Source organism: Pocillopora damicornis, chromosome 3, assembly GCF_964200805.1.
Source record: "Pocillopora damicornis chromosome 3, jaPocDami1.2, whole genome shotgun sequence".
Lineage (NCBI taxonomy): Eukaryota > Metazoa > Cnidaria > Anthozoa > Scleractinia > Pocilloporidae > Pocillopora > Pocillopora damicornis.
The window spans coordinates 7,463,257-7,476,127 of NC_142672.1; the positions used below are offsets into that span (position 1 = coordinate 7,463,257).

Genomic DNA, 12,871 nt, shown 5'->3' on the forward strand with positions numbered 1-12,871 from the left:
TTTCACAAACCAACTGTTTCCTTGGTTTATTCTGAAATGTTCATTATCTTTCATTGGTAATATGAATTACTATGTAAGCAACAAATTAGAAAACATTAACTTCTACTTGCCTTAGCTAATTTAAAATGGCACCATTATTTAAACTGAATCTACAAAGAAGATCCTACGTCTTTCACGAAGTGATCTTATTGAAATAACACCAGCACTTCCCGGGCGTCCGTCTAAGACAATCGACCATTTTGACATTTGACCAATGTACATGTAGTGATGAGATTCTACAAAAACCCGAAAAATGGTTAACAAAAAGAGTCCAAACCTTGTGCAATTTTTAGGATAAATGGTTGACAGCTCTCAGCTTGCCAAGCCTTTCTTCTTCATTGACGTCTTTATGTTAAGGGCAATCGTTAAAACTACTGCACATCATTCCAAAGACAACAAAGATAATGAAATCAGGCTTCAGTTAAAGCTGATTTCTACAGCACAAGGACGCTTAACCTTTCTTGGTTGTTCTTTTTACAGTGGTAATTCAATTTATCATTTTCCCGGTAGCTGCTGGTGTTACTTTGATATTTGACCACATTGCAAGCATTAACCTTCACAAGACAACAGTAAAACTTCATGAACGCCTTAATCAAACTATTTCTAACATCAGCAGTTATATACCACCTGCAGAATATAATTGGAATTTTAACTATGTTATAACAGCGATAAATATTTTTAGCAATATTTGCAATTATAGTTGCTACTAAAAAACGTAAAATGCTAAGGAAATCTTTCCTCGTGACACTATCCTCAGACCTAGTGAGAGAATGTCTTTTATAATTATCCCATGTGTAAATTTGACCGATCAAAAGCCAAAGATTGCATGCATTGAGTCGATGCAGCTTTCTTACCAGTATAATGATTAAGTGAACTCGCAAGAGGCATCAAGAAACGGTTGTAATATCAACTAATGCAGAATTTTTTGCTGTAATTAAACGTTCTTGTAACAGTATATTACATAGCAAGCCATTTTTTATTTTGAAACATGAAGTAGATGGCAAATAATTTGTCATAAGTTTCCAGCTAATTGCGAACAAACAAACATATTTCGATTACAAAAGTATGATTCCTTTAGTTTTCGTTTGGAATTTGTTAAAGCATAGTAAGCTCACAAAAACCGCAGACGCTGACATTTTCAGCTGACATACCAGCCGCCTGAAGGGGTTTATTTACTAAATAACTTGTCTTACGGGAATTATTATGGGCGAAACCTGAGATGTCAATTAGTTTTTAAAGAGACAAAATATGGCTTTTTGTTTTCATTTGACACATTAACAGTTCGGCTAAATATTTTCAGTATGATGTTCTTAACGTTTAGCGTTCAACTCTCAAGTCTCACGAATAGTAAACATTCTCAATCCGGAATTTATCGAGATTACCGAAGAGACCTCTTCTATACTTGGAGTTGACAACCCTTTGTAAAATGAACATCTAAAAGTGGAATTTGAAAAACAGCGATAAAGAAGCAAATGGTATACGCAGAAGATATGTTGCTAATGTGTAAAGTCTGTCTTACATACAAGCGGCAAATTTACATGAATATTTGCTACTTAAAATTAGTTCATTTTTCTCATCCTTTTCCCCAACGAGATCGGCCTACTCCAACCTATAACTCATTCTTTCTTTTTCTGTAACTTCAAAGACTGCCATTATTTTAACCATTTTAAACATCAGAGTCAAGTAAGCGAGCTTAACTTAAAATTCTTCTCAAAATAATCAAAATTTTAAAAAAAACCCTCTTATACTATTGTTAGTGCAAACCATACAAACAATACCACACGTGCTTTTTCTAAAATTAAAACAACTTAAAACAACTCTTTTAGAGACACACCCAATGAAATCAGGATTCTCTATAGAGTTTCCATCTCGCCCTGTGTTGCTAAGCCTTCGCGTAACTCTATCGCTTTCATCTCCTCCTCGTCTGGCCGCAGAAGGAAGCATATCCTCTGATACAGAGAACTCCCAGGGGTTTTGATAAGCTTGTAAGTGGCAACCCCTGGAATCCACAACATGGAGGCCAGCGCTAGAACCCAGCCACAGAATTCTGCCCATGGAGGATACTGATAATCACCATACTTTACGCCGCTCCACTGAATGACACTAAATAAGAAAACCCCTAGAGGATAAGAGGATAAATAGGACAAACAACAGTGAGAACGGCTGGCTTTAAATAACTTTTGAAATTTAGTACTTTTTTATTGAGCGCCATAAAACCAAAACCAAAGTCATCACACCGTCCAAAAAGATCAAAGGACAAAAAGCCGACGCGAGAACTTGAGATAATGTCGTGAGATGCTCGCAGTATGCAGGATGTGTATCGTATATTAACGGGGTAAGGGCTTAGCACAAAATTAATCTCTCAGTAGTAGCTCAGTGGTAGAGCATTGTAGCGCGGACTCCGAAGGTCTTAAATTAAATTCAAGACAGAGATTTTTTCTTTGTCCCACGCCCGCGACAAGACGATTAACCATCTTTTCTAAAACAGCAGTGAATGTTCCAGGACTGAGTAACGATTAGTTAAGGCTGGTTTGACAATTTGGTATATTTCTCCATTACGTTATCCCTCTACTTGTAGGTTTTAGACGAGAGGCACACGCGTAGTTCTTTTGTATCACCACCAACCTAAAATAACAAGCGGGGTGAGAAACTTCCAGGCAATAGGCCACCATCGCCATATTTTGTAACCAATCATGTTCTCGATGTCTTTGGCAAAACGGTCTGCTCCATAGCCCCAGGAAACGGTGAGAACTTCAAACAAAGCCAAGAACAGCAAGGACACTCCACCAGACTGATAGTTGTACAGGTTAAGAATATACATGCCGCCCTAAAATGCAAAGTATCACATGTCTATTTACTATCATGATCAAGATAAAATGGTCTCCATACACTAATCAAGTCATGCCACTAAATTGAACAAATTCCGACAGTAATCATTTGTTTTCTTCCTAGTAAAACAAAACGCACCCAAAAAGCTTAAATGTTCGCCTGTCCTGAAACAATTTCAAATTTCCTTCTATTTAAAAGCGATTTCCTACATGGATGAAGCTCTTAAAGTAATTAAAAACCGACACAGCGGTCAAACACTGTGCATGCGTATCTTTATAAAAACAATATGGCGGACTTTGACCCCTGTGTTTTAAAAACCACAGTACCTGCATGACCATAGGGATACCCAGCAGGAAGCAGAGGAAACACAGGAAAGCGATAAACAGCTCTTTGCGTTTTTTCAAAAAGCGCGGGTACTCATCCACAAGGCCAGTCACAACAGCTTCAAACATGGCGAACTGGGTATCAAGCCCTAACGTTAACAACATGAAGAAGAACAACACAGCCCAGAATGGAGAAATAGGCATCTGGGCAATTCCCTCAGGATAAACAACGAAGGCCAAGCCAGGACCGGATGTAGCCACGTCTTTGACTGCCTTGCCGGACACGTGTGCCATGAAGCCAAGCACGCTGAAGATCACGAAGCCAGCAAAGACACTGGTACTGCAGTTTATAACGGATACAATCATGGCATCTCTGAAACAAACAAAGTTTAATGGTTACGTCTACGACATGAGCTAAGCACATCGTCGAACATAAAATGGGAAGCCTTCTCCATTGCAGTTTAGCACAAGTACTGCTAAGGCTTCCCTTTTTCCCTAAATAAAGAAAGGGGCTGCGAGAGTAGAGTGCGCCGGCGGCTCAGCCACAGCTCGAAAAGGGTCTTTTAGATCCGCCATATGTCCCCAAACAAAAAACAAACAGAATATCAATCAAACAGACAAACAACTATGATAATGACGGAGGAAAGTCGAACAAGCAAGCAAGCGAGCAAGTAAAAAAGTCTTATTAAAGTGTGCAACTCTCACCTGAAACAGTTGTTATGAAACTGGTTGAAACTCCCCATGGTAATGAGCGAACCAAATCCGATACCAAGTGAATAAAATATCTGAGTGGCAGCTGTAGCCCAGACAGAGGCATCGGCCAGCTTCTTGAAATCGGGCTTCAAATAGAATTCGATGCCCTTAGATGCACCAGGCAAAGTAACCCCCCGGATAAGCAAAATTACAAGAACCACATAAGGGAAAGTGGCGGTGAAATACACCACCTTCCCCGAGGACTTTATTCCCTTCCACAGACAAAAATACACCAGAATCCAGGCCACGATGAGTGCTACTAACAGCTCGACACGCATTGAACCGAGGTCTCCCATGTCGTCTGTGATTCGAAGGACATAATTTTCCCAGAATTCTTTGCTGGGAGAATTGCTATCCACGGCAGAAACTTTCGTGACGGTAGCAGTAGCATTTGCAGTGGCGTTGAGGGTCGTGTTAAGGCATTTCAACATTGGCATGGATGCATTCGTTACAGTCATGCTCCCGCCAGTCAAGTTTCCAACTTCTGGAAAGGTTTGGTTAATACAAGAGGTGGTGTAGAGGAGCTCCGTGTTGTTGCCTGTTGTGTTACTGGGCACACCTCCATTTTCAGTGACTCTACTCGTTTTCTTTGCGCGTGCGCAGTTGGGTGTGTTCCACCAGTTATTACAATTTGCCCACGGAACCATGCTGGCAAACGACTTAAACATGTAGTACAAACACCAGGCGATAATGACATTGTAGTACACACAGCAGAGAAAGGACACGACCAACATGGAAAAACCCACACCTAGTCAACCATTCAATCAATCAATCAATCAATCAATCAATCAAATATCATATACTATAGGCTACAAATATTAGCTCAGTGAGAAAGAAAAATAGAAAATACGATGAAAGAGAGCTTTTAGATTGAGAGTCGTAAAACCAAAGCCAAAGTAATCACACTGGCCAATCAGAAGGAAGCGCCGATGAGAACTTAAGAGAAAAAACAAGAAAACAGCTTAAAGAGCGGGAAAAGCGTGGGTGACCCAGTCGTATTAGTTTTAGTTTTGCATCTGATTGGTTGTGCGAGTGGCGCCGGCGTGTTTTCTCTCCCAATCATTGAGCGGAGTAGAGAATACAATCCCGGGATGTTTTCGGCACTCAATTGAAAAATGCTCTATACTACGAAGAAAAAAAGATATTCAAGAATCGAAAAGAGGAGTGCAATTGACGAACATGAGAAAAACACAGATTCACGTTAATTGCGCAGATTCACGAATAGCGACACAGCACCATCAGCGAACAACTATCAACTCACAGCCCTTCTTATCGCCGGCTCGACTAAACAGTCTTCCAGGATCTCTACATTAAAATAAGGCTTTACGACGCAGTCTCTCTAAAAGCGGTCGAAAAGTAATCGAAACCACCTTCAGCGCTCAAACGCCCGATAGGACTTCTATAGCGCGTGATTTAGTGGCGTGCTATTCTAGAATTTCACCGAAACCACAACAAGTTTTTATATTTCTAAATATCGTGGGAAGAGGTTAGAATTTTGCGCTGAGCCGAGATAAAAAGTTGCATATTTCATCAAAGTAGGTGTAAAACAAACAAAAAAATCAGTGAATATAACGCGCGCTGTCATTGGTTGAAAGAGCGTGCTCTATGAGAGTTTAAAGCATAGACCTGAGCTATACCTGTCACGCCATCTGCCAAATTGTGTTATTTCCGACTTTCTCGGGACTTTTCCCTAAGTTTTTTCTTTAATTGGGAGTGAAATTTCGGAACAGGCAAGTCGGCAAATAGCAACAGAAGAACCAAACAAAGATTTGAAAACATGCCAGGCGCCGCAATTGACGTTATAGCGTGAGCAGAGACAAAAATCCTCAAAGAGTAAAAGAAATGAACAGTCCGAGTTTTGAAAGTTTTCACGCTCAGTTGGATTGCAAGCTTACGTACGGTAATAAAAATCAAACACAGCTAACACTCGTGTAGTATATATTGTTTCGTGTTCAAAAACAAAACAGGAATGATGAAAAACATAGCCAAACTGGCATAACCGTTACAACTCGTACTAGTAATGACGTTGTCATGCTGAGGTCCAACGCGGCTAACTCATCATGGCAATCTCCGGTCATAGCAGACAAGTAAGCCTCAGAAACCAAGAGCTTGCTCTGATATCCTTTCCCTAAGCGTTGAGCGGACGGCCATATCAGTCACTGTAGCCGAGTTTTACGGTGCTGTCATCCCAAACAATCTCCATGTTCCGGTAAATTCGGCAGTTGTTCATTCATAAAACACACACCTGAACAGTTTGTTTTCTACTTGTCATGTGAAAAAAACTTGCGTGTTTTTATGAGCTACGATTCGGCCGGATTTCATTCAACATTTCACTTTCAGATTCTGTATTAGAGACTTAAAGGCTTCAGGCCAAAGAGTTAAATTCGACCTGCCGAACTATTCAGTTTGTAAACTATTGCACAATGTGAACTTTGATGGTTTGACATTTTTGACAGCTTAAGTTTTGTACAGCCAATCAGATTATTTGAACCATTCTAACAGGGATTCTGATTGGCTTATTGTAGCGTGCTTTATGAGAGAATAAAGCACGCTGACGACACTGTTGTTCGCTTTGGAAATAAAGTTTGTTTTGAAAATTGAAAGTAATGGGTGGGGAATTTGACGGATTCTTTATTATAAAACAAATTGAAAAGCCTTGACTGCTCTGTTCCGTTGTAAAGCTCTTAAGAAGCGGCCAGAGCACTCAAGAAGTGGGAAGTAACACTCGACTACGTCTCGTGTTTCTCCCTACACTTCTTTCGTGCTATAGTCGCTACCTGCTTGCTTTACAACAGAACAGAGCAAAGACAAGGCCTCTCAATTTGTTAAATAAAGGGTTGATCTAAATATGCAAATCTAAACAAAACCCTCAATTTAGAATTTTTTGAAAAGACGAGCTCGGAAATTTGTGCTACTTTTGATGATCGCTGAAGCGATTTTACCCGAAACGCACTGGACCGCTGTTAGAGAGACTGCGTCTTCATTTCATTGTGGAAGATTCTGTACCTTCCTTAATTTCATTGTGGAAGATTCTGTACCTTCCGAGAAAACAGCAGAATATTTCCTTTGACACGTTCAATGTGTCCATGGTAACGCATATAAAGCTTTCGGGCATAGTGAAGACTCTGCCAGGGAGAGCTTTTTCCGTACATTTCCTTGCAGCTTGTTCTTAAAAGTAGGGTCACCTCAAAACAAACAGTTTGATTTATGTCTGTTCTATCGTTCGCCGCTACTGATGCCAGTGAATAGCTTTCGAGGGCATTCAAAGTTTAGATCACATATCAGATGACTTCAAAAAGGCGGGCCTTTGCGACGATCACTTCAAATAATGACTGAAAAATTCCGAGTGCACTTAAGAACTACGGTGTAGGGAATGTTGCGTCCTATAACAATGCAGATGACAAGACGGAGGCAGGACTTCACGAAGATCACTTCTAACAATAATTGAGTATTTTTCGAGTGCACTTAAATATTCTGATAAGGAGAGAGTGGTGATATTCTAAAATGAATCGAGCAAAATGCCTATTGATCCCACTAATTTACTTGCAAATGGGAAAAATTGCAGATCGGTAAAATAAGCGGCGAAGTGTAACCAAAGACACAAAGGTGGAATTTCTCATAGATTACCGAGAAAAATGGCCGAATTTCCTCCAAATAGTGTTTGAAGAAATTTGAAACACTGTAGCTTTTAAATTTGAAAAAATTTGAAATTTCATCAATGGACTGCTAATTTTGAATCGTACAAGTTCAAGGCTTGTGGCAGCTTTCTTAGCAAGGTACAATTTGCTTCAATTTTCTCCAGTCACCGACAAACCGCGATTCCCAACGAGACGTATAATGGGACAAGTCAAAACTACACAATATATAATAAATAGCGTCCACATGATTTTGTTTTCGAAAAAAAGTTTACTTTGCGAAAGAGTTTTACACAGAGCCGATTGAAGAAAGAAGTCTCTTCTTAATCAACACCATTTCCAAAATTTGCATTTTCAAAAAGAAGCTTTCCCTGAGGAATTCTCTAACAGCTTAAGGACACAGTACAAGAAAATTTCGAAAGCGCGAATATTTACTCCACCCAAACACAGGCAGACTTAAAATATTGAACATTTCAATTCGAAAACAACGACAGTTTCACCGTTTCCCGCAGAGAGAGTAGTAAAAGTTTTTCCCGCAAAGATACTACGCTTGCAGCGAGAGCATTTGTCTAGACTGAACAATTTTGAGTCATGGTGTTCGCATGTAAATTTGCGTCATTTTAAGAATATTTTTTAGTAATTTGTTGGACATTTTATGTGCTTTAAGTAATTTTTCATATTAAAAAAAATAAAATTTGATCTCTAACCAAATGTCCCTATATGGAACTACTAATAATGAGATAATCATCGGGCTTAATTTCTACCGCGTTGAAACACGCTCTTATTGAAAGCAAGCATCGAGAATGGCTTGGCAAAATTTACAACTAGGAATATAAACTACGTCGAAAAAAAAAAAGAGTTGATAACAAGAATAGATCGTTTTAAAGATAACACATTGTTTTGTTGAAAATTTATCGGGTGATCTTTCCGAGGATCATCCCAGCGATCAAAATATAAAAAGTAATCTAAACAGGAGCGGTGGTTCTTAAGGGAATTTAAAAACATGTTTTCATGAAACAACATCAATGAAAGCGTTATATATTGACCCTTGCGGAGAGCAAAGTAGAATGTGTTCTTGTCTAAGAGTGAGAACTAACTAACAATGTGTAAATTGTTATCAATATTGCATGCTTTGTGCGAGCAAAACTGTAACAGTGTTCTGCCTCATAAATTAATTATATACTTCATACAAAATTTTCGACGAAGCACGCTTCGAACCTGCTCATTTCGATTAACTGACAACCGTTTTCAAGAAAGACTCTCTATCTTAAGACAACAATATTCCGCTTTTGTATTCTTAAATCGTGGATATTGGTAGAACGTCATCAAAACTAAAAATAACCTTATCAAATAAAACTTTTCGTGGTTTATTAAAAATCATTTTAAAATTTCCATTCATCTTCGAGATCAAGTAATATAGAAACAAAGCTTTCAGACACGGAATTTGGGATGAACTACACACGACACGATACTTTGCTACCGTGAAAAAAAATCACTGAACATGCTGTCACAAGAAAGATTTCAATAAAATTCCTACAGTGTTTCTCTCCACAAAGTAATACGCTTCGAACTGACCGTAGTATTTAAATTTTTATTGTAGAAAGATAAATAGATCAAGGACGATGAACAATGCTTCTCAAGAACGATACAATTACCTTTGGCCAAAGGACATATGGCCGCCCACGATGTTACAGGTCCTAAGCTCACGTACTGGCCAAGGGCAAGTTCCATGAAGAACAATGGCATTCCACATAGAAACAGCATACAGACATAAGGGATGAGAAACGCACCACCGCCGTTCTCGAAACACAAGTACGGAAACCGCCACACGTTGCCTAACCCAACAGCGTAGCCGATACACGCGAGGAAAAACTCCACTTTCTTGCCCCACTTTTCTCGTTCTTCCATATTGATCTCAACCTCTACTTTATATTCACCGTCCTCTTCGGGTGGATTATCCCCTTCCGCAGCACCGTTCAGCGCCACTTTCTTCTCGTCGTCTTCCATGTCTTCTTTCTACCAAAATAAGAGCATGAATTCTGTGTCTAATCAATTCGTCGACGCCAAAGCCTGAGTAGAATTAAGAGCCTTAAACGAACGCACAACACCCAGCCGTGAACTAACGAGTGCGCTTCTCCTTACTCCATGAATATTTACCTCAGCTCTAACTGGCGCTAGATTGGTCAAAGACAGACGCGCGCAATCAAAGCCCTCATATTTGGTTCGTTATAAAGAAACTCTTAAATATTACGCTCCTATTGGCTCATTTAGGCACCATTATCTTCACCCCAAATGTTAGTTTATTTCGATAGAGCAGGTTGTGAATTTAGATTATTAACGGACCGTTTCCAGGTGTTTCAGGAAGCGTATTCCGAAATAAAGTTCTTATCGCGGGTAGGAAGTTGGTTCGGAATATTTCGACCACTGTGAAGTATTTTCAAACCGACTGACGCAAAATTGATCAGGCTTCTTATATTTTCGCCACGATTTCACGAGAGCTTCAGGGACAGTTTGCGGTGTCAACCTAGTGGGAAATTTTTTCGTGGTTTTCATTGTTTCGCATCATTTTTCACACTAATGAGCACAAGAATTTAAATTTCCCTACGTGATGCTCTCCCAAATATTCGTTTTTTTTCGATCCAGAATTAAAGGCGATAACTTTTCACCGTTTCAATAAAATGTTACCACGACATCGAAGAGTTGCTGTAATTTTGTACTTAAATTAATACTTATCTAGCAAGAAATTCTTGGTTAGAGTCCATTATAATTACCTCAAAAGTAGAAGATAATGATCACAAGGTTTAAACAATAACGGGTTTACGCCTTACTTTCGAAATAATATCTCCTTCTCTCATCAACTGTAGCTGAAAATGTTTCAAATTCAATTCCACGATTGTCCGAATTGGCGAAAAGCTTGCCAACAAAACAACATAACTATTCCACTGGTATTACTGTTAATCTTATCACTGAATATGTAAATTCATTCTCTAGTTTTTAACATCCTCAGCGTGGGATTAGAGAAAAAATATACTCCAAAAGTGGGCGACAGGAAGATTTTTCGTCTCAAAATTGATGTGAAAATCTGCTGCATATTTCGCTCGCTCTTCAAGCTGATATCGATTCATTGACATTTTGGAATCCTTACAAAGCAATATCAGATTATCAGTCCCACATGAATTTTATTCCAGAACTTTCAATTATTTTATTATCACCTCAAGCAGAAACTTTTTGAAGGTTGAAGTTTAAATCTGATAAATTAAAGAAATTTTTCCAAGGTACTCTTGTAAAAACTTTTGTTACCATATATAGCTCGCCCAAAATTCAAACATTTATCTTCAGAAAATAGCTAATTTAGTATTGATGAGCGCGTTCAAACTTTCAAAATCAAATAGGGTTGGTTTAAACCCACGCCTCAACAGGTTAGGAGAAGCCCAGTTAAGCAATCATTCAACGATTCTTACGACTGTGGGCAGGGAGGTCTAAATAGTCACCAAGGAAATTATCTTTACACTACATTACATCAACTTATCCATTAATTAAAAAAAAAAAACGGCAGATAGTTTAGGTATCTAAATAAGTAAGAAAATTAACTCACAAATCTGATTCTCGAAAATTAACATTCAGTTGATTATTTATTCGCAGGAAATATAAATTTCTGTTCAGGATTCAAGTATTAAGTGAAAAAAAAAAAAGAAAAGAAAAGAGAAGGTATCCAGTCATAAATATCAAATAAGGGATGAAGGAATTATGACAAGGAACTGATATTAGGGGAGAGCAGTTTCTTTTGTCTGTAAAAGGCGTGACAATCAAATAATCATTATATCTCGGGAATGAGTAATTTATTCACTGAATCGAGATCAAAATTCACGAAACTGCCTCTCACCGATTCAAACTTTACATCGTTGATTATAACTCTTGAGGAATTAAAAACAGGCATTATAGGTTTCATCCTTATCTACATAAAACCTCAAGAGAACAGAAACGATGTCCGCTGCGAAGCACAGAGGTGTGTCCAGCTAAACTCATGAGAGGCTAAAATAGCTGCAGAAAAAAAGTCAAAATACCTTTAAAGCTTTGAGCACCTTGCTGTACCTGGTATGTAACTGCTAATTAGGGACGCTTGAAGAACTAAACGAAAAATGTTGAAAACACTTTCAATTTGGTAAGAATGAAGCCGCCTCTTTCAAAGAGCAATTTTCAGTTGAGTTTCGAAGTAATCCGGGTTTGCTTGAGTTCCTTTTTTTATTTCCCTGCTCTGCGATTGGTCCAGAAAATCCGTTCTCACCAATCAGAAGCAAAACCCACGCCTTGGTCACCCGCGTTTTCCCGCGCTCGAGATGGTTACGTGTATTTGCTATCGTTATTGATTAGCTCCTAGAGATGTGAACTGTTGTTATTTCGGAGGTTGGCCGCGGTTAATATTTGTCTAGTTTTTCAAGGAGACTGAGGCGTATCAGCTCGACAGGAAGAAAGAGAAAAACCGAGAGATGAATAGACTAAAATTCAACATGGATGGCTACGGATTAAAAAGATTAAAACGGATCACAAATGAGAAGTTTTAAAAAGCTGTGCTGTCCTCGGTTTTTTCAACATCAACCGAACGCAACGTAGCTCAACAATTTTAATAAGTGAGGCACATTCTTTCCACTCATCTGCTTCTCAAAGACAATCCGTTGCTCTATTCCTTTCATTTTGTTCACGCCGGTTTCATGGCCGCAAAAATTTCAAACCAGGGGTTTCTCTGGACTTAGATATTCCTTATTTACAGAAATCAAATTAATAAATTCAAAGTACTTAGTGGATTTATGGCTTTGCTCAATCAATACTCGTCGCTTCATTAAGTTTTATCAATAAGATCTTCAGCTGTATTTCATACATTCACGCGATCTTATTTTGCAGAAGCCAGGCCGGCAATGGAAATTTACCTACTAAGGAGAGGAACATAACACGCCGGTTTAGAGTCTGACAAATCCTTAGCTATAGAACAGTTAGAGCCACAAAAGAAAAGGCGCTGTTACATCAGCTTGAATTTTCTCATCCACTAAAATTGGTAGTAAGGAATCATCGACTAAAATTGGTAGTAAGAACTCCTTGACACAAATGTAACTCTTTTACGGCGATTCTAACTGCCACCAATCTCACACTCGGCCTTGCACTGTTTTTCGGAGTCAGTCATCGCTCCAAATATTTCGTTAGTTATAACCTTATTGAACATTGCACATTGCCTCCAAGTATAATGAGAAATCGGATTAAGAAGTCATTGGGTTTTTATTATTATATAAAAATTATCAT

General features: G+C 38.7%; 1 protein-coding gene across 7 annotated transcripts in view; it reads right to left on the minus strand.

Moving 5' to 3' along the window:
- Window positions 1-12,871, minus strand: part of LOC113665679 (sodium- and chloride-dependent GABA transporter 1) — a 25,469-nt gene continuing 12,598 nt past the window's right edge. For 3 of the 7 annotated variants that reach the window (XM_027181399.2, XM_089200243.1, XM_089200239.1), the window contains exons 2-6: window positions 9,235-9,595; window positions 3,897-4,692; window positions 3,195-3,564; window positions 2,665-2,866; window positions 1-2,158 (exon numbers count right to left, since the gene is read on the minus strand). In XM_027181399.2, the coding sequence (XP_027037200.2) occupies window positions 1,893-2,158; window positions 2,665-2,866; window positions 3,195-3,564; window positions 3,897-4,692; window positions 9,235-9,595 (1,995 nt within the window). In that variant the 3' untranslated portion in view covers window positions 1-1,892. Of the gene's footprint in view, window positions 2,159-2,664; window positions 2,867-3,194; window positions 3,565-3,896; window positions 4,693-9,234; window positions 9,596-9,736; window positions 9,775-10,350; window positions 10,569-11,643; window positions 11,708-12,871 lie in introns of those variants that run through there. The other 4 variants (XM_089200240.1, XM_089200242.1, XM_089200238.1 and 1 more) reach the window with 4 other exon arrangements.